Below are 25,821 nucleotides of genomic sequence, written 5' to 3' on the forward strand. Positions count from 1 at the left end.
GGTGGGCGGGTACCCATGGAGGCAGCCCCAGGACTGGACTCCTCAGCCACCAACCCCCTCAGCATCCCAGGCTTTCCTCCATGAGGCTCCCAGGCACGGAACTGCAGCTGATGGACACGAAGGCAGGGCAAGTGGGATCACTCCTCAGGTCACCAGTGGGCACTGGGGCTTCCCAGATGGAGAAAGGCGATGCTAACCAGGAGAAAGAGGTGGGACCCCCAGGGATCTCAGCATGTTGGTATTTGAGCTGCTTTCCGTACCCAAGCAAAGCCGGATGCTGAAAACAGGGAGTCACCATGCCAGGGAAAAAAATGGATGGAAGCCAGATCTGGGCAGGGATGAGGATCAAGTGGGGTGGTGAAGATGGCCACTGAAGGTTAAATTTCCATGTAGACAAGTCCCTGAGTGTTGGCAGAAGGAGAACTGTGGGTCTTGGGCTGGAAGGATGAGGATGTGCTGAGGGGTATCGGTGTGTGTGCCTGCTCGTGTGCATTTACAGGAAAGCCCTCAGAGGCTCACCCCTGAGGGTGAACAGGCTGCAAGGGGGAGGCTAGAGAGAGGAAAGGGCCCCAGGTCCTTGGGAAGGTGTGGAGGATGAGACCCAGGGAGGAGGGTCCAGAGAAAGCAGCCAGGGGAGCCACCCGTAAGTGGGTCTTCATGACCTCACAAAGCAGGCCCCCTCAGCGCAGCCATCCCGAAGCTCTGAGTCAGTCCTGGCCAGGCCTCCTAGCAACTGAATGCAGGGGCTATGGCACTCCTAACACCCCAGGGAGTGAAAAAAGTTTTCCAATGTCAGGTGAAGAAAACAAGTGGCTCTTTTGAGGGCAGTCTGTTCAGACTGGTCTCAGAGTGAGGTGGGAGAGGTTCCAGACAGCACCCCTGTCGTAGCCTGCCAGCTCTGAGGCCCACCCTGGTGCACTCCAGGCCGATGGTGGGCCAGTCTTCCCAGCCCTTGGAGCTTAGGGGAGATTTTGCAGGGCTGCAGTGACAGCCCTGATGCAGCAGAGCCCACCAGGAGGGACAGAGGAGATGGGCATGGAGGCACTGGTTCCACCTGCATCCAAGGAGGGTCCAGGAGGCACCCGGGGTTGGTTACAGGGGAGCCGCCCTTACCCGTGAGCCCCAGAGATTATACGCCAGTGTATGCAGGGAGTGTGTGTGTGTGTGAGAGAGAGAGAGAGAGTCTGTGTATTTAGGGCGGAGAAGGGGGCAGATTTTGTCAGTTTCTCAGAACCATTTCTGAGACTGAAAGTCATGAGCAAGGTGGGCACCTGTGGGTGAAGTGAACCCAGCCTATAGGGCCCCAGCCTCTGGGCCGTGCACAGAGGGGTGTCCAGGCTCTGCCGAGGCCACAGACAGAAGGACCCAGGCCAGCTGTGTGCACAGGTTGGCCTCTGACCTGCAGCCACGAGATGATGGGCAGGCATGGGGCCAGGCTGCTCTGGCCTGGGATGTCAATTTCCCTGGATCTTCCAGCCAGCTCTCCCATCAGATGCCCACTTGGGGATCTATGGGGGCCTCAGGGGAGGGGAGAGGAGTCCTGGGAGCTGAGACAAGGCTCCAGGCCTCCCTCGGGCACCAAGTGTTCATTAGTCCCCATCCCAGGGTCCCCCAGCCAAAGGCTCCCCTCACCCCGGGGAGCAGCACTCCTGTGCTCAGTGGATCTCTACTTCATGCCACACCTTTTCCTACCCCTTCCTTTATTTGTTTTTTTTCTTTTTAGGGCCACACTTGCAGCATATGGAAGCTCCCAGACTAGGGGTCAAATCAGAGCTGCAGCCACTGGCCAACACCACAGCCATAGCAACAGCAGATCCTTAACCCACTGAGATAGGACAGGGATCAAACTAGAGTCCTCCCGGATACTAGTTGGGTTCCTTACTGCTGAACCACAATGGGAACTCCCCCTCTCCTTTAAAGGGGGTTGATTCTCCTCAACCTATTGGTGGTCTATAAGAATCTATCTGAAGGGTCAGGTGAACTCTCAAGTAAAATGAATTCTTACCTAGAGATGGAAACAAATGGTACCCTGACCAGTCCCTACCCCCTTGCTTCATCAAGAAAGGCATTTCTTCTGCTAAAGCATTGCCTCACCAAGCCTCTTCTCAGCTAGTCATTTACACTTTAGTCTAAATTTCATGATCAGCTCACTATCTCTGGAGCAGTTAGTTTGGAGTAGTCTCCAAGGGAAGCCAAATTTTGTTTTAGGGGAGAGGGGAAGCAAAGGTGATTAAAAACTCAGGGCCTGAGGCCTGCTGAAGGTGTAGACACCTGCTGCAGTGGCTCACAGGAGAACTCCCAGAGGAAGGAGAAGTGCTAGGAAGGTGAGGGAAGCTGTCCAGAAATGAAAGAATAATTCTGCCCCAGCATACCCACATTCCTGATCACTCTTCAGGATGCTGCAAAGCCCTGTGGGGCCCCCAACAGTGTGTGGCTCAGGGACAATGGCACCCCATTTCATCATTCTCACCCTCCACCCCTCACTTTACACTCCACAGAAACCGGAAGGTCGGAAGCACCTCCGGAGACTGCTGAACTGGGAAGAGTTTGACGAGCTCAGAGACTCCCGCAGAAGCATCCTGCTTGACACGCTCTATGAAAGCATCATCTTCGCTGTGGGCAAAGGCTTCCCGTGGGTGGAGGTGGCCAAGGTGGTCAAGTTCACAGAAGAGCTGCTCAAGGAAACCAAAGGTACAAGGCATCCAGGGCTGGAATCAGCGAGGCTCAGGGTGGGTACACAGTCCCAGAAGCCCTCTGAGGAGCCTGGAGCCCCTTTCCTTCTTCCCTTGGCTTTTAGCTTCTTCATATGCTCATGTAACAGGGGCCCTATCCAGCCTTCCTGGAAAGTGGGGCAAACAGAATGTCCTTGCTGAGTCGTGTCCCTGATCTCCCTAGCTGAAACTCCTGCACCACTCCAAGCTGTTCACATAGAAGCCAGGGTGTTTGCTTTTCAGTCAGTCATTTACACTTTAGTAAGAACTTCATCATTAGACCCATACCTCTGCAGCAACTAGTTAAGAACAGGCTCAGAAAGAAGTCAATATTTGTTTTAGAAAAGAGAGAGGAGGGCCCATTATTCAGAATTTTTATTTTGTTTCTGCTTACCATAAATCATATGTGTCAATATTCTGCTCAGAACCCTTCACTGACTTCCCATTGTACTCCCAAGAGTCTGCCTATTGTTCCCAGCATCAGATTTTGCTCTGCTGAGTGTTTCAGGGGATCCTCTACAGTCATCAGCCTGCTGCCAGGGACTGAGAGACCTCAGTCAGGTTATAGGAGCATCTCTCTGTGACCCACAGCCCGAGGGGATGTGGCCACATCTGCCCACCCCTTGGGCTGCGAGATGCAGATTCGTTCATTAAGCAAATACATGGAGCAGCTCCTCCATGGCCACCTTTCTAGAAATACTCAGCCAAGAGCCATCAATAGGTACTAAAACCAGTGAGTGAATGTTTGATGGGAAATGGAATATTTACATCCTAAGAACCTCCCCACAACATCCTTACTGATCACAAAGGGGGAAAGAATAATTTTACAGTGAGGGAGACTGGCAGACACCTCCTTAATCAAGTGATCCATTAAAAGGACACCCCAAAAATACTGTGGGATGCAAAAGAAACAGCCAGCCTCCTTCTGTGGTGGTTCTAGCAAAGACTCAGAACCTGACCTCATCACAAGAGAATTTCCATGGAACAAGGTCCCTTTCCTATAACCTTCAAACCATTCAGGTCACCAGAACCAAAAGACAGAGGGACTGTCCAGATGCTGCCAATCCTGTTCCATCACAGAAGGAACTCATATCTCTTGTCTTTTTGATGATAGCCACTCTAATATGTGTGAAATGGGATCTCATTGTGGTTTTGACTTGCATTGCCCTATGGTTAATAATGTTTAGCATCTTCTCATGTACCTGCTGGCCATCTGTGTGTCTTCCTTTATTTTTACTTGGATTATGTGGGGTTTTGCTATTGAGTTGTAGGAGTTCTGGATATATTTTGGATACTAATCCTTTGTCAGATATATGGTTTGCAAATATTTTTCCCACTCTATAGGCTACCTTTTAATTTTGTTGATCATTTCCTTTGCTATGCAGAAGCTTTTAATTTGATAGGTCCCACCTGTCAATTTTTGCCTTTGTTGCCTTTGCTTTTGGTGTCATGTTCCCAAAAATCATTGGTAAGGTCAATGTCAAGGACCTTTCACCCTGTTTTCTTCTAGGAGTTTCATGGAGTTTTAGGCATATTATTTCCTAATGGACTTTATTTTTTAGAGAAGTTGTGATTTCACAGCAAAATAGAGCAGAAGGTGCAGGCATGTCCCACAGAAACTCTGCCTCCGCACACTCACAGCCTCCCCCACTAACCGCCCCCCCCCCCCGACACACACACAGAGTGGTACATCTGCTACAATCAGTGAACTTGATTATCACACAAAGTCCATAGTTTACATTCAAGTTCATGCTTGGTGTCACGCATTCTACAGGTTTTGACTAGTGTATAATGGCATGTGTCCACCATTGATATATCAAGACCCTAGAAGCTCTCTGTGCTCCTGCTATTCATCCTCTGTCCCCCTCAATCCCTGGCAGCCACTGATCTTTCTCTGTAGTTGTGCCTTTTCCAAGATGTCATATAGCTGGAATCATACAGGATGTATGTAGTCTTTTCAAATTGAATTCTTTCACAAGTAACTTGCATTTCAGTTTCCTACTTGTCTTTTCATGGCCTGATAGCTCATTTCTTTTAAGGGCTGAATAATATTCCGTTGTCTGGAAGTATCACAGTTTATGTATCCATTTACCTACTGAAGGACAGCTTGCTTACTCCCAATTTTTGGCAGTTACAGCATTAAAGCTGCAAAGAAATCTGTGTGCAGGCTGTGTGTGTGTGTGTGTGTGTGTGTGTGTGAGCGCGCGCGCGCGAGCAGGTGAGCACAGGTTTTTGTGTGGGCATAAGTTTTCAACTCCTTAGATAAATACCAAGGAGCACAATTGCTGGATCCTGTGGTAAGAGTGTCTTTCGTTTTGTAAGAAAGCACCAAACTGTTTTCCAAAGTGGCTGCACCATTCTGCATTCCCACCTGCAAAGAATAAGAGTTCCTGTTGCTCCACATCCTTGCCAGCATTTGGTATTTTATTGTCAGTGTTCTCAATTTGGGCCATTTCAATACATATATTTCGGCATCTCATTGTTTTAACTTTCATTTCCCTGGTAACATAGGATGTGACACATCTTTTCATAAGCTTATTTGCCATCTCCATCTGTGTGTACTCTTTGGTGAAGTGTCTTAAAAGATCTTTATCCTGGAGTTCCCATCGTGGCCCAGCGGTACCCAACTATTATCCAAGAGGACTCAGGTTTGATCCCTGGCCTTGTTCAGTGGGTTAAGGATCTGGCATTGCCATGAGCTGTGGTGTAGGTCGCAGACATGGCTCAGGTCCCACATTGCTGTGGGCGTGGTATAGGCCGGCAGCTGCAGCTCCAATTCAACCCCTAGCCTGGGAAACTCCATATGTAGCCAGTGTGGCCCAAAAAAGACAAAAAAAAAAAAAAAAGGATCTTTATCCTTTTTTCTGTCAAGTTGTTTTCTTTTTCTTTTCTTTTTTTTTTCTTTTTTTTCTTTTTTCTTTTTTTTTTTTTTATCATTTTGCCTTTTTAGGGCCGCACCCGCGGCATATGGAATTTCCCAGGCTAGAGGTCCATTCGGAGCTGTAGCTGCCAGCCTACGCCAGAGCCACAGTAACTTGGGATCTGAGCCATGTCTGTGACCTACACCACAGCTCACAGCAATATCGGATCCTTAACCCACTGAGCAAGGCCAGGGATCGAACCCACAACCTCATGGTCCCTAGTCAGATTCATTTCCGATGTGCCACGACAGAAACTCCCAAGTTTTCTTATTGTTGAATTTTAAAGAGCTGTGTATATTTTGGATAATGGCCCTGGATTAGATGTGTTTTTGCAAATATTTTCTCCCAGTCTCTGGTTCATCCTCTCATTCTCTTGACATTGTCGTTTGGAGAGTAGAACTTCTTAATTTTAGTAAAGTCCAGATTATCAGTTCTTCTTTCCTATATCATGCTTTAGGTGTAGTATATAAAAAGTCACTGCCAGGAGTTCCCATCATGGCTCAGTAGTTAACGAATCCAACTAGGAACCATGAGGTTGTGGGTTCGATCCTTGGCCTCACTCAGTGGGTTAAGGATCCGGCATTGCCGTGAGCTGTGGTGTAGGTCGCAGACACGGCTTGGATCTGGCATTGCTATGGCTGTGGTGTAGGCTGGCAGCTACAGCTCCGATTCGACCCCTAGCCTGGGAACCTCCATATGCCGCGGGAGCGGCCCTAGAAAAGGCAAAAAGACAAAAAAAAAAAAAAGTCACTGCCAAAACCAAGGTCATCTAGATTTTCTCTTATATTGTCTTCTAGAAGTTTAATGGTTTTTATATTTTACATTGAGCTCTGGGATCCATTTACCGTGAAGGGTGTAAGGTCTGTGTCAAGACGTTTTTTGTTGTTTCTTGCATGTGGATGTCCAGTTGTGCCAGCACCATTTATTGAAGAGATATCTTTACCCCATTGTAGTGCCTTTGCTCCTTTGTCAATGATCAATCATCTATATTTGTGGGTCTATTTCTGGGTCCTCTATTCTGCTCCATCAGTCTCTTTGTCTGTTGTTTTGTTAATACCACACTTGCTTATGTGCTTTTGGGGAAACTTCTCTGTATTTATTTTGAAATTTTTTAAGTATAAAATGTTTGGTAATATGTAATTTGAGGTCCTCCACTGGCCTTCTGAACAAGATTGTAATCAGCTGCCAAGCAAACAGGACTCACCCTGCCTTGTCCCCCACTGCCCGCGGTCCACATTCCTGAGGCACCCAGAGCTTCCACACCTTTCCTATTCGCAGCACCTCAACTCCCAATCTTACCCCTTTTCACCACCTCCTTGTCCACCACCCTTTCTAACCTACCTCCATCGCTCAACCAGTCAACTGCTTTCCCATCTTGTATTTCTGCACTGTTCACCAAACTGGACCTGGATTTTTTTTCCAGACACAAATAAAATCCCATCACTACTTTGCTTCAAGGCATTCAGTGTCCCTTTCACACATCTTATGTGCACTTGCATCAGCCTTTTTTTATTTCTTGAGCTGCCTGGGTCCCCTTCTACATCTCTCCTCTGGGCCAGAGTTCCCACCCTGTGGTCCCTAGCATTGCTCATGGGCTGGCATCAGAGATCCTTGGGAACTTTCATCCCACCCCTGGGGGCCTTCCTGGCATCCCTCTGGTCCCAGTCCCCTCTGATCACAGCAACATATGGGTACCAGAGTTTAGCCTTGTCATTTGAGCTCTGCAGTGGCTTGTGGCCAGAACACACACTTAAAGAGGGGGAGAAGAATGTCAGCCCCAAGCAGGTGGGAACGCGGGCTCTTTCAAGTTTCCATCAGAGCCTTCCATAGGCTGAGCCCTTGAAAAATAGCCGATGGTGATGCAAACCCAGCTTCAACCCAAGGAGATTAGATCACGCTGGTGCTTTCAGTATTTCTGGTTATCTCATACCTTGGCAACACAGCCTATCTACATCTCGTAGACTTCTAAAACCTTGGAGTTTCTAGGAGAACTGGTGATCAGAAAACTTCATTCTCTCTACTGCAGAGACCCCCCTCAACCAGCCAGCAAGGTTTTTCCAGCCTTCGCTGGCACCATCCCAGCAACAGGGAACTCCCTCCTTCAAGGCAATTCATTCCTTTGTACAACCACTCTCATTATTAGGAAGGCCTTCCTTATATCTAGCTTATATCTAGCTACACATGCCTTCAGCACCTTCTGCTCACATGCCCAAAGTTTGTCTTCTAGAAGGAGTGCACTAGCCGTGCAAATTTTGAGTGGACTTCATATGATCTTTATGTCTTCACATGTAGACTGTCATCCCCTGTGTTTTTTTATCATTCCTAACATGGCATCATTTCCATAGACCTCTCCACCACCTCTGCCCCCTTTCTTGCTGCCCTGCCCTGGGCACACTTGTGTTTCTCTTAAAATATGGCATCCAGATCCAAACACAATACAACTTGTGATTTGATTGATGAAGTGATCAGGGATGTTATCACCTCCCTTGGCCTGACGATGATGCTCCTGTTTATGTAGCCTGTGGGTACACTTACTTTATCAGCATCATCTTGCCCTGATTCATACTGGGGAAGCAGTGTGCCATCCCCAACCACTTTTCCCCATCCTGTGCTTACAGGTGGTGGATATTGAATGTCCATGCAGGACTTTAAAACCATCTCCACTGATACCATCTGGTCAATGTCGGCCCATCTTTTTTTCCCTTCTGGCATCTTTTAAATCTTGATCCTGGGGCATCCAACTTAACAAGATCTTCCTCTTGCTTTTAAATCATCTCCAAATTTGTGAAACGTGGGTGATGCAAACATCAAGGAGGGACAAACTCTTAGGTGGGCTCCCAATTCCTGAAATTCAACTTGCTGAAGATAGACTCCATCTGGAGGCTCGGAGCTGTAAGAGAAGACTCAAATCCTTCAAGACTGTGGTCCCGGGCAGACACACTGCCTCTGCGGCTCTGATCGTACATCTAGAGAAAGGGAAAAATGAGAGCACTCATTTGCTAGGATTGTTTTCAGGATTAAATGAGGTTATGAAGATAAAACCCACAGCATGGCACTTAGTGCCTGATCAGCAGTCAGTGGAGGGCAGGCTATTATTTTCAGGAGGAACCACAGGGACAAAGACGCGGAGACGTGAGATGGGTGACGTGATTCAGAGATGGCCTGATAGGTGTGGTCTGGCACACTTCTGGCAGACCCTGCTTCTCACCAACTGCCAAACATATAGGAGTCACATGAGCTCCTTCTCAAGAGCAAGGAAAACCATTCCCCGAGGTCCCTTCTCCTCAGATGCATCCCAGGAAGTGGGGTCGAATAATGGTCTGGGAGTGAGGGTTCTGGAGGTGGATTGAACTGCAGATTCATCCTCAAAGTGGAGGTGCAAGAAATGTGTGAGTGCTGACTCTGGCTGGCTCTGGCCTTGGAGGAACGGACAGTGGGGTGCACAGGGACCCCCATAGATGGACAGCTGCATAGAACCCAGCCTCCTGAGCTGGGGCCCACATACCCCATCCGTGTCCCGGTGGCATTGGGATGACACCTGCTGCTCCAGAAGATGGCCAGTTTGGCCCAGACTCCACCTCATGGAGCCGTGTCCGCACTGCCTCCTAGAAACCCACCACAGGGACACTCAAAGCGCATGAACAAGCTCATCAGTCCTCAGCGGCGCCTCCTCATGCTGCATCAGTAACCAGGCTGGGCCCTGTTAAAGGCAACCCAGCGGAGCGATTAGGCACAATCAGAAGATCTGGGTTCAAGTCCGCCTCTAACATTTGCTGTGTAACCTTGAAAACATTACTTTGCCTCTCTGTGCCTTAAGTTCTTTATCTCTAAAATGAAGACCATAATAGTTCCAACTCATAGGGCAGTCGGAGAAAAGAAAGAGACAGGGCTACAGAATAGAACAGAGGGACAGGCACCTAGGAAGTGCTCCACAAAGGTTAGCGCTCACAAATCACGGTGGTGAGGCAGTCACACAGCAGAGGCTGGTGGTCCAGGACCAGAGGTTGCTGCTTGCTGCCCCCGGGGGCTCACTATCTGAGCTGTCTCTTGTCTCTACCCACCCCCTGCAGGCAGGACTGCAGATGGGTTCAAGCCCTGGGCTGGCAGAAAGTGGGTCCAGGCAACATCTAGCCAGGCCCCCGAGCAGCTGCCTTGCCCTTGGGCACACACATGGGGATGCCCTGCTGCCCACCCACAGGAGGCAAAGATGTCTCCTCGCTCCCCTCATTAGGGGACCCAGGCCGTAAGGGGTGGGGAGGTCAGATCCCAAATGAGCTCTAGTCCCTTTCATCTTGTGTTCTCAACACCCAATTTCCCCGGGCACCTGTCACACCTGTCATAGGTCGTGCATGGGATGGGGGATTCAGACAGCTAGAGGTCCTCCTGGACCACCAGCTCAGCTTTAAGCTTCTGTTTCAGCTAAAGTCCACACTGGGCTGTCACTCTTCTTGGAAGGTATCATCTTTGGGGATGGTTTAGGGGGTTTGCGGTGTTTGGGGGGCTTAATCTGAGGCTAGTGATGGTTGAGTTGTGTTTGCATGCTAGATAACAAAGTTGGCAGGCAAGCTTTAAGGAGGGTCAGGTTTGCACAACAATGATTTAGAGCTCTGCCAGGACCACTGCCAGCTCAGCTTATCTCCTGGCCCAATCGGACCTCAGAACCAGGAGGGAAAGGGTGGCCCTTTATTCAAAAGCAGAACCTAATTCCACCCTGGCAAATGGCTCCCTGGGACATTCTGGTCTCAGCTCCGGGCAGAAGAAAGTGTTCTTTTATCAGCATCTCCACTGCCAGCCTCCAGGAAGCCCCAGGCAGATCCCATCCTGCCATGTCCTTGAGGTAGAGGGTGAAGTACCAGTCTTGGGACAGAAGCTCCATGCCAGCTCCAGGTGGGAGGAAATCCCGGGAAGCAGCAAGTTTTGCATATGCCATCTAGGTGCCAGGAGAGGAGAGGAGAGAGATGCTGGGGCATTTGGGGATGTGGGAGGAGCTTCCAAGTTTCATGGTGCCCAGCAGCGGATAGGGGTCGGGGTGCAGCCTCTCCCCAAATCAGCCTTCACCCAGCAGGAAGCTATGTGTTGGAGAACTTGAGCCAGCACAGATGTTCGCCTTTGATCCCGACCACCTGCCAGTCCATGAAGCCTTATGTCCCAATCATCATATCAGCCACTTTGCAGCTTCTGCTTCTTGTCATCATCAACATCTGGTGGGCTCCACCTGGACATCTGGATGAGGAAGAAGCCCTTTCCTGCTGGCCTGGCCCCCAAATCCTGGGGCTGGGAGGAAGTAGGCTTTGATGACCAGTTGGTGGAGGCATGAGGCAACCCAGGGAATGTCCGGTGAAGTGCGTCACAGCACTGGTATCTTTGGTTCCACCCACGGCCACTCCCAATTCTCCAGGAAATATCATCCAGGCAGCTGTAGGATGGAAGGCAGCCACCTACCTGCCCCGACAGCCTGGAGCTGATGGGGGTGATGGCTCCCCCAAGCTCCCTGCATGAACTTCCCCTCCTCAGCACTCTCATAGCTGTGCCCGGGGTCCTTCCAGCCAGCCCCTGAGCATCTGCCCCCAAGGGGGAGTCTCCAGTAGCTCAAGACCTCTCCAGAGAGAGCAAGCGCCCTTCCGTCTTCCTGAAAAGTAGCTTCTCAGCTTTCTCCTGGCAGCGCGAACACCAAACCCCTCAGACTCAACCTACAAGAAGGGCCTTTGCTGGAGAGTGGAAGTTTCCACAGAGGCCATTGAATGAGATCTTAGGAGAGCATCTCTTGGGGAAAGGGGGCAACTGTCATTCCAGAGATCGCTCCCCGAGTATATTCGTTTGTGCAGCTGCTCTAACAAAGTACCCCAGACCTGGCAGTTTCAACTGCAGAAATGTATTTTCTCACAGTTCTGGAGGCTGAAGTTCCAAGATCAAGATGTGAGCAAGGTTGGTGTCTTCTGGGACCTCTCTCCTTGGCTTGCAGACGGCCATTGCCTCGTTATGCACCTGCCACAGCCTTTCCTCTGTGTGTCAATGTCCTAATCTCTTCTTATAAGGACGTCAGTCATTTCGGATTAGGGCCACCCACATGACCTCAGGTAACCTTAGTTACATCTGTAAAGACCCAGTCTCCAAGTTCAGTCACATTCTGAGGCACTGGCCGTTAGGATTTCAACATAGGAATTAAGAGAGACACTGGATTAATTCAGCCCAAGATACCGGGTGACCTCACAGCCCACCAGGTGAGGCAAAGCCAGTCAGTTGGCCAGAAATCAGAACTGGGCCATAGGAACCTTCCCAGACCTTCTCCATGAGCCATGCCTGCTGCAGAGGGAGGAACAGAGAGCCTGGTGTTTTTCACACATACCATCTGTACGCCTCGCTATGACCTGGTGTGATAGGTGTGATCCTAAAGATGAAGGCATTGAACCCCAGAGGGCATAAGTAATTTCTTCCAGGTCGAACCTCCGGTAAGTGGAGTTGGGATTTGAACCAAGGCCTGTGTGATGGCAGAGCCCGCCCCTGCCCCATCAATCAACCTTCCATCTTGACCTAAGGGATCTTACCCGGGTGGGGCACATGAGGACCAGAGGAGCCCACAGCCTGGCACTGAGTACAACATAGTTACTGCCAAGCAGGGGCCTGAGCACCTGGAAAGCCAGGTGGCACCCCTGGGGCCTGGGTTCCCAACTGGGTCACCTGGAATTATTCACAGCACAAGCCTGGGATCCTGGCCCCCAGCAGGACAGCTCCGATGTGGTAGGTGGTACAGGCCCAGCCCAGAGGGTGGGCTCTGCCCGCTGGCTAACGTGTTCTGGCCTGCAATGTGCCGCTTTTACCGGGAGTGGATGGTCCTGCTGCCCTCAAGACCAGACCTCTGGCCCTTTGGAGTGATGACCCCCTGCCATCTAACGTCTGACGTCCTTCTTCAGTCGGCTAGACATGTTGGTTGGTCCCCGTGTCCTCCAACATCCGAGGGGACAAGGGATGGGTATGAGGTCGCCAGACTTTAGTCTCAGTTCAGTGCCCTGTTCCCGAGACAGTGGGATTACGTGGTCATTTTCATCTTGGGGATAATGACAGTCCCAAGCCAGAGGCCCCTCACACACTTGAACGGACGCCTCCAAAGGGCCCTAGATATGGCTACAGGGCCTCTCAGCTCTGCAGAAATCACCATTGCTTCCTAGAGTCGAAAGGGACCCAAGAGGCCACCTACTCCAAACTCTGCTCCCACCACCACCACACACAGCCTATTCAGGAATTCTCTCCTCACTAATGGCCTCCTCGTGCCCCAATTGACAAAGCTCTTGCTTCTAGAAAGTTCTTCCCATGGCTGAACCAAAATCTGTCTCTTTGAGCCTCCTGCCTCATGGCTCCTGTTCTGACCTCTGAACCCTCCCCAAATCATTTAATCCTGTACCACTCACTCAGCCATTCTCCAGCAAGCATTGTCAGGGCACTGTGCCAGGGGGTGGAGAAGAGTCAACACCCACTCAGCAGCCATGCTGCGTAAGCTCCCCACATGGATCATCCCTTTTAATGTTCACAGCCAGCTTAGTTGGGTGGGTACTATTAGCCTCATTTCATGATGATGTAACTGAGGTTCAGAGAGGTTAGGTAACTTGTAAATCATCACACAGTAAAGAGCAAAATCAGCTTTAACCTTGTGACCATCTGGCCCCAGAGTCTGTCCTTTCTGCCAAAGCTTTTTAGCATTAGCCACCTTCTTGAAGAATTGGGGGTGAAGGACAGTAAGGGGGGTACATTGGCTAAACAGACAAGGCAGGGCAACCGCTGTGGGCTAAGAGGAGAGCTTAGGCAAAAGCCCATGACAGTCTTTAAAATACCTGGCCCCATATTTGCCCTTTGAGTCCCAGGAAAGCGAACTGGGAAGAAATCTCTAAAACAACAACACCATCTTTCTAAATCTTTATGTGTGGGTAGATTTTTTTTTTCCTTTAATGTGGTTATAGGTTTACCTTAAACACACAAAAAAACCTAGTGAATGGGAAGACAGTAGGGTACTCACTCAAAAAAAAAAAAATTAAACATAGAATTACCACATGATCCAGCAAATCCACTTCTAGATATATGCCTCAAAGTAGTGAAAGCAGGGACTCTAACAGGTATTTTTACACCCATGTTTATAGCAGAATTATTCACAAGAGCCAAAATATGGAAGGAGCCCATCCACAGATGGATGGATAAATAAAATATGGTCTAGCCATACAATGGAATATTATTCAGCCTTAAAAAGGAAGAAAACTCTGACACAGGCTACAACACAGAAAAACCTTGAGGACATTCTGCTGAAGAAAGAAGCCAGTCACAAAAAGACAAATACTGTATGATTCCACTTATATGACGTACTCAAGAAGGTCAAATTCATAGAGACAGAAAGTAGAATGGGAGTTGCCAGGGGCTGGGAGAAAGGGAGAAATGGAGAGTTTTACATGGGTACAGAGTCTCAGTTTTGCAAGGTGAAAAAAGGCCTGGAGATGAATGGTGGTGATGGTTGTGTGACAATAGGAATGTATTTAATGCCATTGAACTGTTAAAAATGGTTAAAATGGCAAATTTTATGTTATGTATGTTTTACCACAATATGAATAAAGTTTAAAAGCCCCAGTGGAAGTATTGTAGTTCTGTGTATTCCGTATCTTCCATTCACTTCTCAAAAATACTTCAGGGAGTTCCCGTTGTGGTGCAGCAGAAACAAATCCTACTAGGAACCATGAGGTTGTGGGTTCAATCTCTGGCCTCACTCAATGGGTTAAGGATCCAGTGTTGACATGAGCTGTGGTGTAGGTCACAGATGTGGCTTGGATCTGGCGTTGCTGTGGCTGTGGCATAGGCCGGCAGCTACAGTTCTGATTCGACCCCTAGCCTGGGAACGTCCATATGCTGCGGGTGCAGCCCCCCCAAAACAAAAAAGCAAGACAGAAAAACAAACAAACAAAAAATTTCAGGATCTGGAATTGAAGAATCTGACTTTGGAATCCTGATTTTGCATAGGTCCACTAAACCTCAGTTTCCTTATCTGTTAAATGGCAGAATTGCCTTTATCAGAGGTTGATTGTGACCAATTAAATAAATGGTGGATAATTAAAATACTTTAAAACTATAAAGTAGCACACCAGTGTAGGTTGATTGTGTTATTATTTACCAAGAGCTCAGCACTGGGCAACAACTACATGTCTGGAGCTTTCTGGAAGATCCTTTGGAATTGGGAGACCTGGTCCATTCTAGCAGGTTCCTGCCATGGAAGAGCTCACAATGGAGGGGAGAGAAGAGAAAGCCCCAGAGCTGTTGGGGAGAGCTATGAACTACTGGGTCATTCAGTAAATGGTCTGACCAGAGGGTTGCCTCTCTCCCTGCCATCTGCACCCCCATAACTGGGGACAGCCAACTCCCAGCCATCTTTTGCCCTCAGCAGCCAGGGTGGTCAGGAGAGAAAGCACATTGGCACCTCCTACCCCACCCCCAGCAAAGTAGAGAGAGCCGCCAGCTAAGGACCTAGGAGAAAGGGGATTGAGGAACACCAGCCTCTAGAATGCATTGCCCTAGGAGAATGCAGGGTCCCCTGGAAAGCCAGGTTTACCCCCAGAAGAGCCCCCCAGGAAGTTGCAATGCCAGTAGAGCCTCCACAAGGACAATGACAACCACATGATTTATTGAGTGCCACTGTGCATCCGGCACTGTCACGCATACCCGCATGTCAACCTATAAGGTAGACATTTTTGTTGCCTCCAATTTACAGAGAAGAACACTGATATCCAAAGAGGCAAAATAACTTGTGCAAGGAATTAAGGAGCAGAAGTTAACACAACACTGCCCTGCAATTTAAAAAAAAAAAAAAGCAGAAGCAAGCTATGAGCCCGCATCACTCTGAATTCCCAATGCTCTTACTTGGCACAACTACACAAGCCTGGAGGAATGGCCCCAGATAGTCAAGGCTATCTTCAGGCCAGGGGCTGCCCTAGGATCACTGGTAGCCTCTGCACAACTGTAAACAGTGGCTGAGAACAGAGCACGTGGCTGGCAAGATGCACAACTATCTGTCAGATCCTTGGTACTGTGGCCACAGCGATGCTCAGGCCAGACCCTCCGTCAGCAAAAAGAAGGCTCAGATGATGGTTAGCATTTCTTTTAGCAATAAGACATTTTAAAATTAAGGTATTCACACTGCTTTTTAGACTTATTGCTATTGCACACTTAATAGACTACAACATAGTGTAAATATAACTTGCATATCTGCTGGGAAATTAAAAATTCCTGGGCGACTCACTTTATTGTGATATTTGCTTTATTGCGGTGACCTGGGACTGAACCCACTGTATCTCCAAGGTCTGCCTATATTTGTCTCAAACAAACCTGAGAAACACTGCCCAGGCTCAGTCCTTTTTGGCCACTTGCGGAGCCTATTGGCATGTTTTGCTGAACGTACTAATGTGGCAAGGACTGTTGTTTAGTTTCCCTGGATCCAGCATGTGTTCAAGGTCATTCACTTCTGTGTAACATTTTCTGGAGAACAACTTTGGAAAACAGTGATTGACAGGGTTGAGGGTTCCTTCCAGCATCCGATCCCAGGGTCGAAGACAGCCCAAGCCGCCTGGATCTGGATGCTGCCAGGGCCCTGCCCAGGACAGGCACTGGGGGTGAACTTCTGGCTCTGCCACTCACCAGCTGTGTACCCCGCAGCAAATCCCTTGACCTCTTTGAGCCTCGGTTTTTCTCACAGGTAAAGTGGGGATGGTGGCTCCACCTGCTCACTTTGCTGGGAGGAATGGGGCGGAGTCTGAGGTGACCCAGGGCATGTGGGCCACAGCAGGATCTGCCTGAGCCAGAGTCCTCTCAGCCCCAAAGAAAACATACCACATCTTCTGGGCTGTCGCTGGCACTGGATGAGTTTGGCAGAACCTTTTCAAGAGCAGAAAAGTGGTCAGGAGGCAGCGTTCAGGGCCCAGGATGGGAGTGGAGTGGCGGGTCTGTCTTTGCTCTGCTTCCCACCATCCGGGCTGCCCTATAGGCAGGCACTGTGTGTCAGAGAGGGTGAGCCAAGCGGGGCCAGGCTGCAGCAGGACATGGTTCCTCCCCTCTCAGCCAAGGCGGGGGGCCACCAAACCGGTTTGTCAGGGGGCGCCAGTGGCACCTAGGTCCTCCCCCTCATGCCCACCCAGAAGGAGCAGCCCGTCTTCACCTCTCCCCACCCCATCAGGACCTGCCGTCTCTTGGACAGCCCCAGACCCCGCGCGCGTGAGGATCGGGGGAGGGAGCCCAGGGCGCTGGGTCCAGGCCCAATGCCTTTTTGCCCTGATTTGGGAGCCTCTGGCGCTGTCATCCCACCCACGCTCCCCACCCCCCACCCCCGCCACTCTCCTCCTCTCCTGTGCCCTTCTCGCAGGTGCTGCCCTCCAGGCCCTTGGGGACCATCTTCAGGAAGTTCCCAGGAGCCAATGCAAATGAAGGCCACTCCCTGTTATTGAGGTGCAACTTGCAGGGACAGATCTGTGCGCCTGGCAGCCAGAGGCTTAATCCTTGGCTTTCTGACTCATCAGGGACTTCTCAACCCACGACAAATGGAAAGCGATCGAGGGGCCAAGTGAATGTGTCTTGCGAGCCAACTTAGGACAATCTTTGCTGAAAACCAGAACAGGTTCCAGAGTGTAATGGGACTGAAAGCTGGAATTCAGCCCAGGGGTCCTTCCCTGTGGACCCGGGACAAGGCCCACACTTGTGTTTCATGGCTGATGCCATGGCCGAATTTGTGGGAGGACATCACCAGTGTGACAGGCAGCTGGAGCACCTGTGCACCTTAGATGAGGGCCCTTGGGATTCTTCATTCAAACCTGGGCATGGTGGCCCGGGGCCAATCGGCAAAGATCTGCAGGGTGCAGGTGACCCCAGCCCCACGCGCTGCCAGGCCAGGCTGGAGGAGGAGCAGAGCACCTGGCAAGTTCAGCCTCACAGAGCTCAGAGAAGTCTCCATGAATCACCTCCCTGAGTTCACACACTGGTGCCTCCACAGGGGCCAAAAGTCCAGATTTGATGATCAGAAGCCGCTGACCTTACACTGTGCCCCACCCTCTGGGACTCCTTCCCTGGCCATCTCTGTCCCCCTCTATGCATCACCCTATGGAAATGCCTGCCTGACCATTCACTTCTCTGCTTCACACCTCTGAGTGGTCTGTAGCCCCTAGCCATGCTTCTTAACCTTTCCTTTAGGAATCTGATGATTCTCTCTATATGCACTCTTCCCAGAAAAAAAAAAATGTGCATGCACAATTCTAAATGCAGGAGTTTTACTTATGGCTCAGCGGTAACGAATCTGACCTATATCCATGAGGATATGAGTTGGATCCCTGGCCCTACTCTGTAGCTTAAGGATCAGGTGTTGCTATGGCTGTGGTGTAGGCTGGCAGCTGCAGCTCTGATTTGACCCCTATCCTGGGAACTTCCAAATGCCAAGGGTGTGGCCCTAAAAAGCAAAAAAAAAAAAAAAATTAGATGCACTTGCAGGGTCCCCATCACTCCTGAAGCCCCTTCCTTGGATGTCCTCGCATTCCATGAATTCCAATTTCCTCTGTGATGAGATCCAGTCCTTTACATGGCACATACAAGCTGCCCTTTGCAGAGTAAAGACTTCAGGCCCTCTGTCCTCCAGCCTAGGCCTCCAGACCTCAGCGTTGCTTCCCAGAAACTCGGAACCAGGTATGGGCCCCTGCACACACTCACAACCTTACTCCACTTGCCTCTGGCCTCTGGCCCTGCTGTCCCTCCACCAGGAGTGCCTTTTCCTACTATGTCCTGCCAAACTCCTCCTCCTCTCCCACACTGGGCTCCAGACTCTCCCTGCAGAAAGCCTCCCTTGGCTCTAGCCCCCAGCAGCCTGGGTCAGGGCACCTTTCCCCGGCAAGCACCTCCCCTCCTGGTGCCTGGTTTTGTCCAGGACACTTGCTCTCATGTTGCTTTCAAAGCAGTCCTCAATTCTTGTTATGTAATTCTGTCGTGTACAGTGCCATAAAAAAAAGAATAGGCGTTCCTGTCGTGGCTCAACGATAACAAGCTTAACTAGTATCCATGAGGATGCGGGTTTGATCCCTGGTCTCGCTCAGTGGGTTAAGGATCCAGCATTGCCATGAGCTGTGGTGTAGGTCACAGATGTAGCTCGGATCTGGCGTTGCTGTGGCTGTGGTGTAGGCCGGCAGCTACAGATCTGATTCGACTCCTAGCCTGGGGACCTCCCTATGCCGAAGGTACAGCCCTAAAAAGACCAAAAAAAAAAAAAGGTATCTATTTGTCAATAATTGAGAAATAAATACTGAGGGTGGATCACATGACGTCTTGATGTACATCTGCCTGGTGAAATGACGCCCACACCCATCACCTAAGAGAGTCACCACTTTTGTTTGTTATGAGGACATTTGAGATCTAGTTGTTCCCAAAGTACAAAACAGTGTCGTTAGCTGTGGGCATGTACCCTGTAGCTGTTCTCCAGAACTTACTTGTCCTGAAAGACTGAACTCTGGACCCCTTGAGCATCAGGTCCAGGGTCTCCCCCGCCACTCTGGCCCTTGGCAACCACTAGTCTGCTCTCTACTTCTATGGATTCCACTTTCTTTGAATCTACATATGAGTGGAATGACACAGTATTTGTCTTTCTGTGTCCTGCTTATTTCAATTAGCATAATGTCCTCCAGGTCCATACATGTTACTGCAAATGATAAAATGTCTTTCTTTTTTTAAAAGGCTGAATGATATTCCTGTGTGTGTGTGTGTGTGTGTGTGTGTGTGTGTGTGTGTGTGTAACCATTCATCTGTCGCCAGACACTTAGGCTATTTCCACATTGTGGCTAATTTAAATAATGCTGCAATGAACACAGTCTCTTTAAGATCCTGATTTCATTTCTTTTGGTGTACCCCTGGAAGTGGGATTGCCGGCTCCTTTTGAGAAGCCACTTTAGATCATTTTCCCCGGTTGCTCACCCCTATCAAATTTTAACATCGTGGATATTCTGTATGTCTGATTACATCCTGTATGTATATCTGCTTTAAACATCTAAAGCTTACTCTTTGTATTTGATGCAAGATTAAAGATGATTAAATAACATTTTAAAGTTAAAAATTGAAAAGCAATCATCATTGAACGTAAGTATATCTTCTGAGTAACTTTTAATGTGACTCATTTACTTAGGTAAACTGTAATTGTCAGATTACACAAGCAAAGAAGCAATTTTATACAAATATATAATGATAAGATGGAGTTCCCATGTGGCACAGTGGTTAGCGAACCCAACTAGCATCCATGAGGACACGTGTTCAATCCCGCCTTGCTCTTTTGGTTAAGACCTGGCGTTGCTGTGAGCTGTGGTGCAGGTTGCAGATGTGGCTCAGATCTGGTGTAGCTGGGGCTGTGGCATAGGCCATCAGCTACAGCTCCGATTGGACCCCTAGCCTGGGAACCTCCATATGCCATGGGTGTGGCCCTAAAAAAAAAAACCCACAAAAAACCAAATACATAATGATAAGAGTAATGCAATCAAATCTTAAATGTGATTCTAAACTGTCAGTTTTTTCTGGCAAAACAATGGACAAAATTAATTTCTTAAAAATTATTTTCAGTAAATGTGACATTCTATTGTTGCTTACTATGGCGGAGTAACCAGTTGATGGGGGTGTGGGCTGAGGGGCTCTGGGAGGCCCCTGTGAGAAAGTAGCACTTCTGGGCATGAGGGCAAACAGGTCCAGGGCTGGCGCAAGGGTGTGAGGGGCAAGGTGGAGAAATAGTAAGAGGCCAGTGTCAGGTGCAGAGGGAGGGGGAAGAGGAGGAACCAAGTCAGAGAAGGGGTGAGTGGGCCCCAGAACGACTTTCTCAGAGTGAGGGAGGGACAGGGTTTTCTGACTCATGTCGAGAAAGGAACATCATTTTACATTTTCATTTTTCCTTTCGGCCACACCTGCAGCATGCAGAAGTTCCAGGGCCAGGGTTCAATCCCAAGCCACAGCAGTCTGTGACCTGAGCCCCAACAGTGACAACACTGGATCCTTAACTGCTAGGCCACAAGGGAACTCCTACGGACATTATTTTAGCAACACTCTTCAGGCTAAGACCAAATTCCTCCCATGAGGGCCTGAGGCTCTGCACCACTGGACCCCTGCCCGCCCCCAGCCTCATCTAGAATCAGGAGGTCCCACGGGGCACTCTCTTGCCTGGCAACCCCCCAACCCCCAACCCCAGGCTTTCAAATCCTCAAATGGGCCACACTTCCCCCCAACCACACGACCTTTGTCCATGCTGTATCCCCTGCCTGCTTCGTTCTTTTCCACCTCTTTCTGTCCAATAACTCCTCCGACACTGCCCATCACAGCTCCTTAATCACCTCCTTGGGGAACTGCTCCCTGACTGCCCCAAGAAAGTCACCTTTTCCTGCTCTGTGCCCATCCAGCTCTATGTTACCCTGAGAAGAGTTATACTACCTCTGTGTGTCCCCCGCCCGCCCCCGCCCCTTCACTGCCTCCCTGGGACCTGATGAGTTCTTGACACATGGAAGGAAGGTCCCTAGTAAATGTCTACTGAATGGTTAAGTGGACAGCCTCGTCACTGCCCTCACATGTCAGACTCACTAGATATCTATGGATCCCTCCTGAGCACAGAGCCCTGTGCTGGGAGCTGAGAATCAAGGGGGGATATCATCTGCTCAACTGCTTCCTTTTCCACAGACTGGAAGCTTTCTGAGGGCAAGGCTCACAACAGAAGTAAATGTCCCACCCGATCACATTCTGTTGGTGGCCCTACCTCCCCCCTCAGGTGTCCCCAGGAAGAGTCTGGGAGTTGCAAAGGGCTCCATTGAGGACTCCTGCCCCACCAGGGCCACAGTTTCCACCACGTAACTGTCACTGTGCTCTAGCTCCAGGCAAGCGCGACTGTGTCCACAGCCTGCCGGCAGCTCTGAGCAGGCCCTGCGCTGCCTGGAGTACAAAGCTCTGGCTTCTGAACACAGTGTTCAAGGCCCTCCCTTCCGCCCACCTCTTTGCTCCAAGCTTGCCATTCTCTGCCTCCACCTTCAGGTGCCAACAGCAACAAACTCAGTCTTGTTCCCTATCTGTGCCACGCAGCTTCCTGCCCCTCTGATCTCACTTAGGCTGCATCCATGCAGTGCCTTCCCCACCATCTCTGCTGGCTCAGCCTCTGAGATGCTGCTCATGCATCATCTTCTCTAAGAGAAGCCCTACTCTCAGTTCTGCTCCTCTTTACATATGTATTAACATCCGCTTGTATATCTCTCCTTTGAGGGTAAGGGATGTGTCTAATAAGGAATGTGTCATAGTATTGCTAGAACCTAGCATAGCACCTAGTAATTAATAGGACCTCAGTAACAGTTAGACAAATTAATTGGGGAGGGATGGATGGATGGATGAATGGTGAATGGATGGGTAGATGGATGGATAAAGGATGGATGGACGGGTGGATGGATGGATGGATGGATGGATAGACCAAAGGAGAGACAGAAAGATAGAAGGAAAGATGTGGCCAGGAGAGACTTTTCTCACAGCACAGAAACAAACATTTCTTTCCCTACAGCATGTATTGGTTTCTACATTGCATCAGGCTCTGATCAAGGCACTGGGACGTGCCAGCCCATTTGATCCCCCTAACAATCCTATGAAGTAAATACAACGATCTTCCATCTTACACTTGAGGGAAGGGAGGCCCAAGAGTCAAAGGTAGGAAGGGGCAGAGCTGTGTCCATCTTCCAGACCCAGTGGCCTCCCCTACCCTAACCTGAGACCCAGCACTCTCGCCAACCTCTGAGCTCACTCACTGACTGGCCTTGAAAGGGAAACAACCTTTCCTTCTGCATGATGGAGAAGCCTCCCTCCTCCCCTCCCTCAGTGACACTTTCTAGCACCTTCCAAGGAAGCTCAAGGCAGAACAGTGCTCCAGGCACTAATGTTTCTTTAAGACCCCGATGCCTCTACCTTCTTGGTACTTGGTGGGGGTGGGGGAGGGGGCAGTTAAGGTAAATGTGCCCATGCAGAGCCATGAGTGAGCGAGGAGCCAAAGTGAATGTAGAATTAGAGGTGGGACCGAAAAACAAATGTCTGAGACAGCCCCTCTTAAAGGTGCATGGAACCCTCTGCCTGGGGAGGGGGCTGCGCCAGGGACCCTTGCTGGGGCGGGGGGGTGCACCAAGGGAGATGAGGGCAGGGATCTGCAATCTGCCCCGAAGGCAGTGCTTGGACTCTGTTTTCAGTAGCCGAGCTGTGGGCTCCCCCAAACCACGTGCTCAAGCTCCCACCCTGCAGAGGTGATCCGGAACCAGGGAATGAGAGAGACTTGGATGAGTTCACAGCGCACCTCAGGGGTGGCCTCCCCACGTGGAGGACAGGGGTCTGCTCTGTCTCTTGTCCTGCCTTTTCTCTGCCTGATGTCTGTTCACAGGGCTTTCACCTCATTCAGCCCCTACTCTTGACTGAACCACCCCTGTCTTAAGACCTGACCCTATGCTGGGGAGGGTCCTGCCCCCGCCTCCCTGACCACACCCCTACCCTGAGCTTCTGATGGAGTCATGAGCAGGAGGCATGACAGGGAGGAGATGGGCGAAGATGGTTTACTCTTCGAGCAGCACTGGTCTAAACAGTCTTTGCCTAACGCTGTGACCCAAGTCTCCAGGAGAACGTCTCTGTCTCTCCAATCATCTCACCCTCCATTCATTACAGATCCCTCCCCCTTTTTTTCTATTTTCATTAAACTGTATTCATAGGCTTGGCATGTCCCTTTTCTTTTTTTTTTTAATTTTAAAATTATACTTAATGTACATTGTTCTGTGAATTGCTGCTGTACAGCAAAGTGACCCAGACATACATATATCATGTATTCTTTTTCTCATATTATTTTTCATCATGTTCCGTCGCAAGTGATTAAATAGAGTTCCCTGTGCCATACTGCAGGGCCTCGTTGTCTATCCATCCATTCTTAATGTAACAGTTTGCATCTATTAACCCCAAACTCCCAGTCCATTCTACTTAAAATCCCCTTTTTACACCCTCACATCCTTCCCAAAGGATTTGAAGTGGAGACAACACAAAGCACAGCTGCACTAAGTCTTTAAAACTAGAGTTAGGAGTTCCCGTAGTGGCTCAGTGGTAATGAACCCGACTAGTATCTGTGAGGACTCGGGTTCAATCCCTGCCCTTGCTCAGTGGGTTAAGGACCTGGTGTGGCCATGAGCTGTGGTATAGGTTGCAGATGTGGCTCAGATCCTGTGTTGCTGTGGCTGTGGCATAGGCTGACAGCTGCAGTTCCGATTTGACTCTTAGCCTGGGAACTTTCATATATATGTCACAGGTGTGGCTCTAAAAAGATTAAAAAACAAAAACAAAACTAGAGTCAAACGCCAACATGTAGGTAAGGAGTGGGATAACTATAGAAGAAAAAAGAATGGATAAATGTAAGTTATTGCATAAAATTGGCTCTGAGCTTCCTAGGAGCCAAGGTAAAAGGGGTAATGTGATGCACTCTGTAGCTTTCAAGAATTTCTAAGTGGTAACATAGAGTAGCCAGTAGGGCATGGGCTCTGGGATCTGAGCCTGTAATGCTCAGCTGTAAGTGCAGCTTCAGCCCAGTTCACACCCAATGCCTGGCCCCTCTGTGCCCACAGGCTGCTCCATCACTGAGGCTGTGACCATCCTGGGAAACAAGCTCAGAGATTATCAGGGCCAGTTCAACACCACCCACCTCCTGGCCCTGTGCGACTACTTCCACAACACCTTCATCCGTCACTACAAGCTCTACCAGTACGTCCTGGGCCAGGAACAGGACGTCAACCTGACCGTCATGCACCTGGAGGTGTGTGCACCACCCCAGCCCCGCCCACTGGCTGAGGGCAAGGACAGGGAGGTCTGGAAGCAAGAGCAGCAGGTGGCAGAGCTCAGCGCAGCTGAGGTGCAGAAGCGGACAAACATGCTGCTGCTTAAGGAGGAGCTGCGCCTGGAGCAAGAGCACCTGCGGCAGGAGACACTCTCCAAGCTGCCCCTGCAGAGGTGCCAGGCTCTGAAGAGAGAGGTGAGGTGGTGCCCTCCAGCGGGGCGGGGGGGTGGCTTCAGGTGGAGGACCATGGCCATGACCATGGTCATGTGGGTCGGTGGGAAGGGGAAAGACTTCATCTCTCCCAGCCCTCAGATTTCCTCCCGGGCCTCCCATTGGCTGAACCCAGCCAAAAGCCAAGGTCAAGGTAGCTGGTTGATGCAGCCCTTAAAAGTCAGCCTGCCAGGGCACAGAGCAGGATGGAGACGGACCAAGAGTAGGTCTGGGTGGGGGGAGGGGGGAAATGGAAGGACCCAGCGCACCGATAAAGGAGGCAACTGCATTGAGATTTGGAGCAGGCAGTGGGACATGACCTGCAGATGGTCCCAGCCCTCCCCAGAGCCCCATTCATCAGCCACACCCCCGTTTCTTCCAGGAGTTAGAAAATCTCATCAATGAGGCCATTCATGTTCAGATCGAGTGCCTGAAGGAGCTGCTGCAGTACGAGATACAGATAACCTTTGATATTTTGGACCTGAGACTTCAGAAGAAAACTCTCACCCTCAATGCTCCCGTCCCCTCCCTGCTCCCCATCACTAGCCAGCCAGGCCAAAATGAAGCTCTTAAGTCATCCAAAGCAAACAAAGGGAAGAAAGAAAAAGCCAAGAAGAAGTAGAAGCCCCTGGAGTCTACTGTCTGAAGACTCTGAGGAAGAGCCATAAACCATTACAAAAGGATTATGCTCTGTGCTCCGTGCCCAGTACATCAGAAATTTCTAGTGATTAAAAGAAACAAAGCCAGCACTCATCATATTTTCTCTGTCTCCTTTCTAGAAACCATCTTTCACTATCTGAAAATCCATTCCAAATGGCCATTCTGTAAGCCCAGGCAAACATCACTATTGACTAAGCCTGAGCCTGGACTAGGATGACAGAATGGCCCCCAGAGGGTGTCAGCAGATAAGAGAGAGGGTGACAGCCAGACACCGGGAAGGAGCTGTAGCCAGCAGAGTGGGGAGAAGAGGTGCGTGGACTCTGCTTCCTTTCTGAGGTGTGTGCGACGGGACCGACCGCCTGCCTGTCAGGTCTCCTGCTGGAGGACACAGAGCCCATGCCCCTGGAAAACTCTTGCTTCTGTGCAAATCCACATTGTTTGGGGTGAGACAGGGAAGCAGATGCTGTCA

At 50.0% G+C, this 25,821-nt stretch overlaps 1 protein-coding gene across 1 annotated transcript; it reads left to right on the plus strand.

Moving 5' to 3' along the window:
* Positions 1-737: 737 nt before the first annotated feature.
* C15H8orf74 (chromosome 15 C8orf74 homolog) lies at positions 738-25,445 on the plus strand. The gene is made up of 4 exons (XM_047760899.1): positions 738-796; positions 2,499-2,691; positions 24,274-24,677; positions 25,075-25,445. The coding sequence occupies exons 1-4, from the start codon at positions 749-751 to the stop codon at positions 25,312-25,314; spliced, it is 885 nt and encodes a 294-aa protein (XP_047616855.1). The 5' UTR covers positions 738-748; the 3' UTR covers positions 25,315-25,445.
* Positions 25,446-25,821: the final 376 nt, after the last annotated feature.

Source organism: Phacochoerus africanus, chromosome 15 (genome assembly GCF_016906955.1).
Source record: "Phacochoerus africanus isolate WHEZ1 chromosome 15, ROS_Pafr_v1, whole genome shotgun sequence".
NCBI lineage: Eukaryota > Metazoa > Chordata > Mammalia > Artiodactyla > Suidae > Phacochoerus > Phacochoerus africanus.

Coding starts and splice junctions, on each gene's coding strand:
- C15H8orf74 (XM_047760899.1), top strand. CDS start 749: ATGGCACTCCTAACACCCCAGGGAGTGAAAAAAGTTTTCCAATGTCAG. Junction 2,692..24,273: donor GCTGCTCAAGGAAACCAAAG/GTACAAGGCATC, acceptor CTGTGCCCACAG/GCTGCTCCATCACTGAGGCT. Junction 24,678..25,074: donor GCCAGGCTCTGAAGAGAGAG/GTGAGGTGGTGC, acceptor CGTTTCTTCCAG/GAGTTAGAAAATCTCATCAA.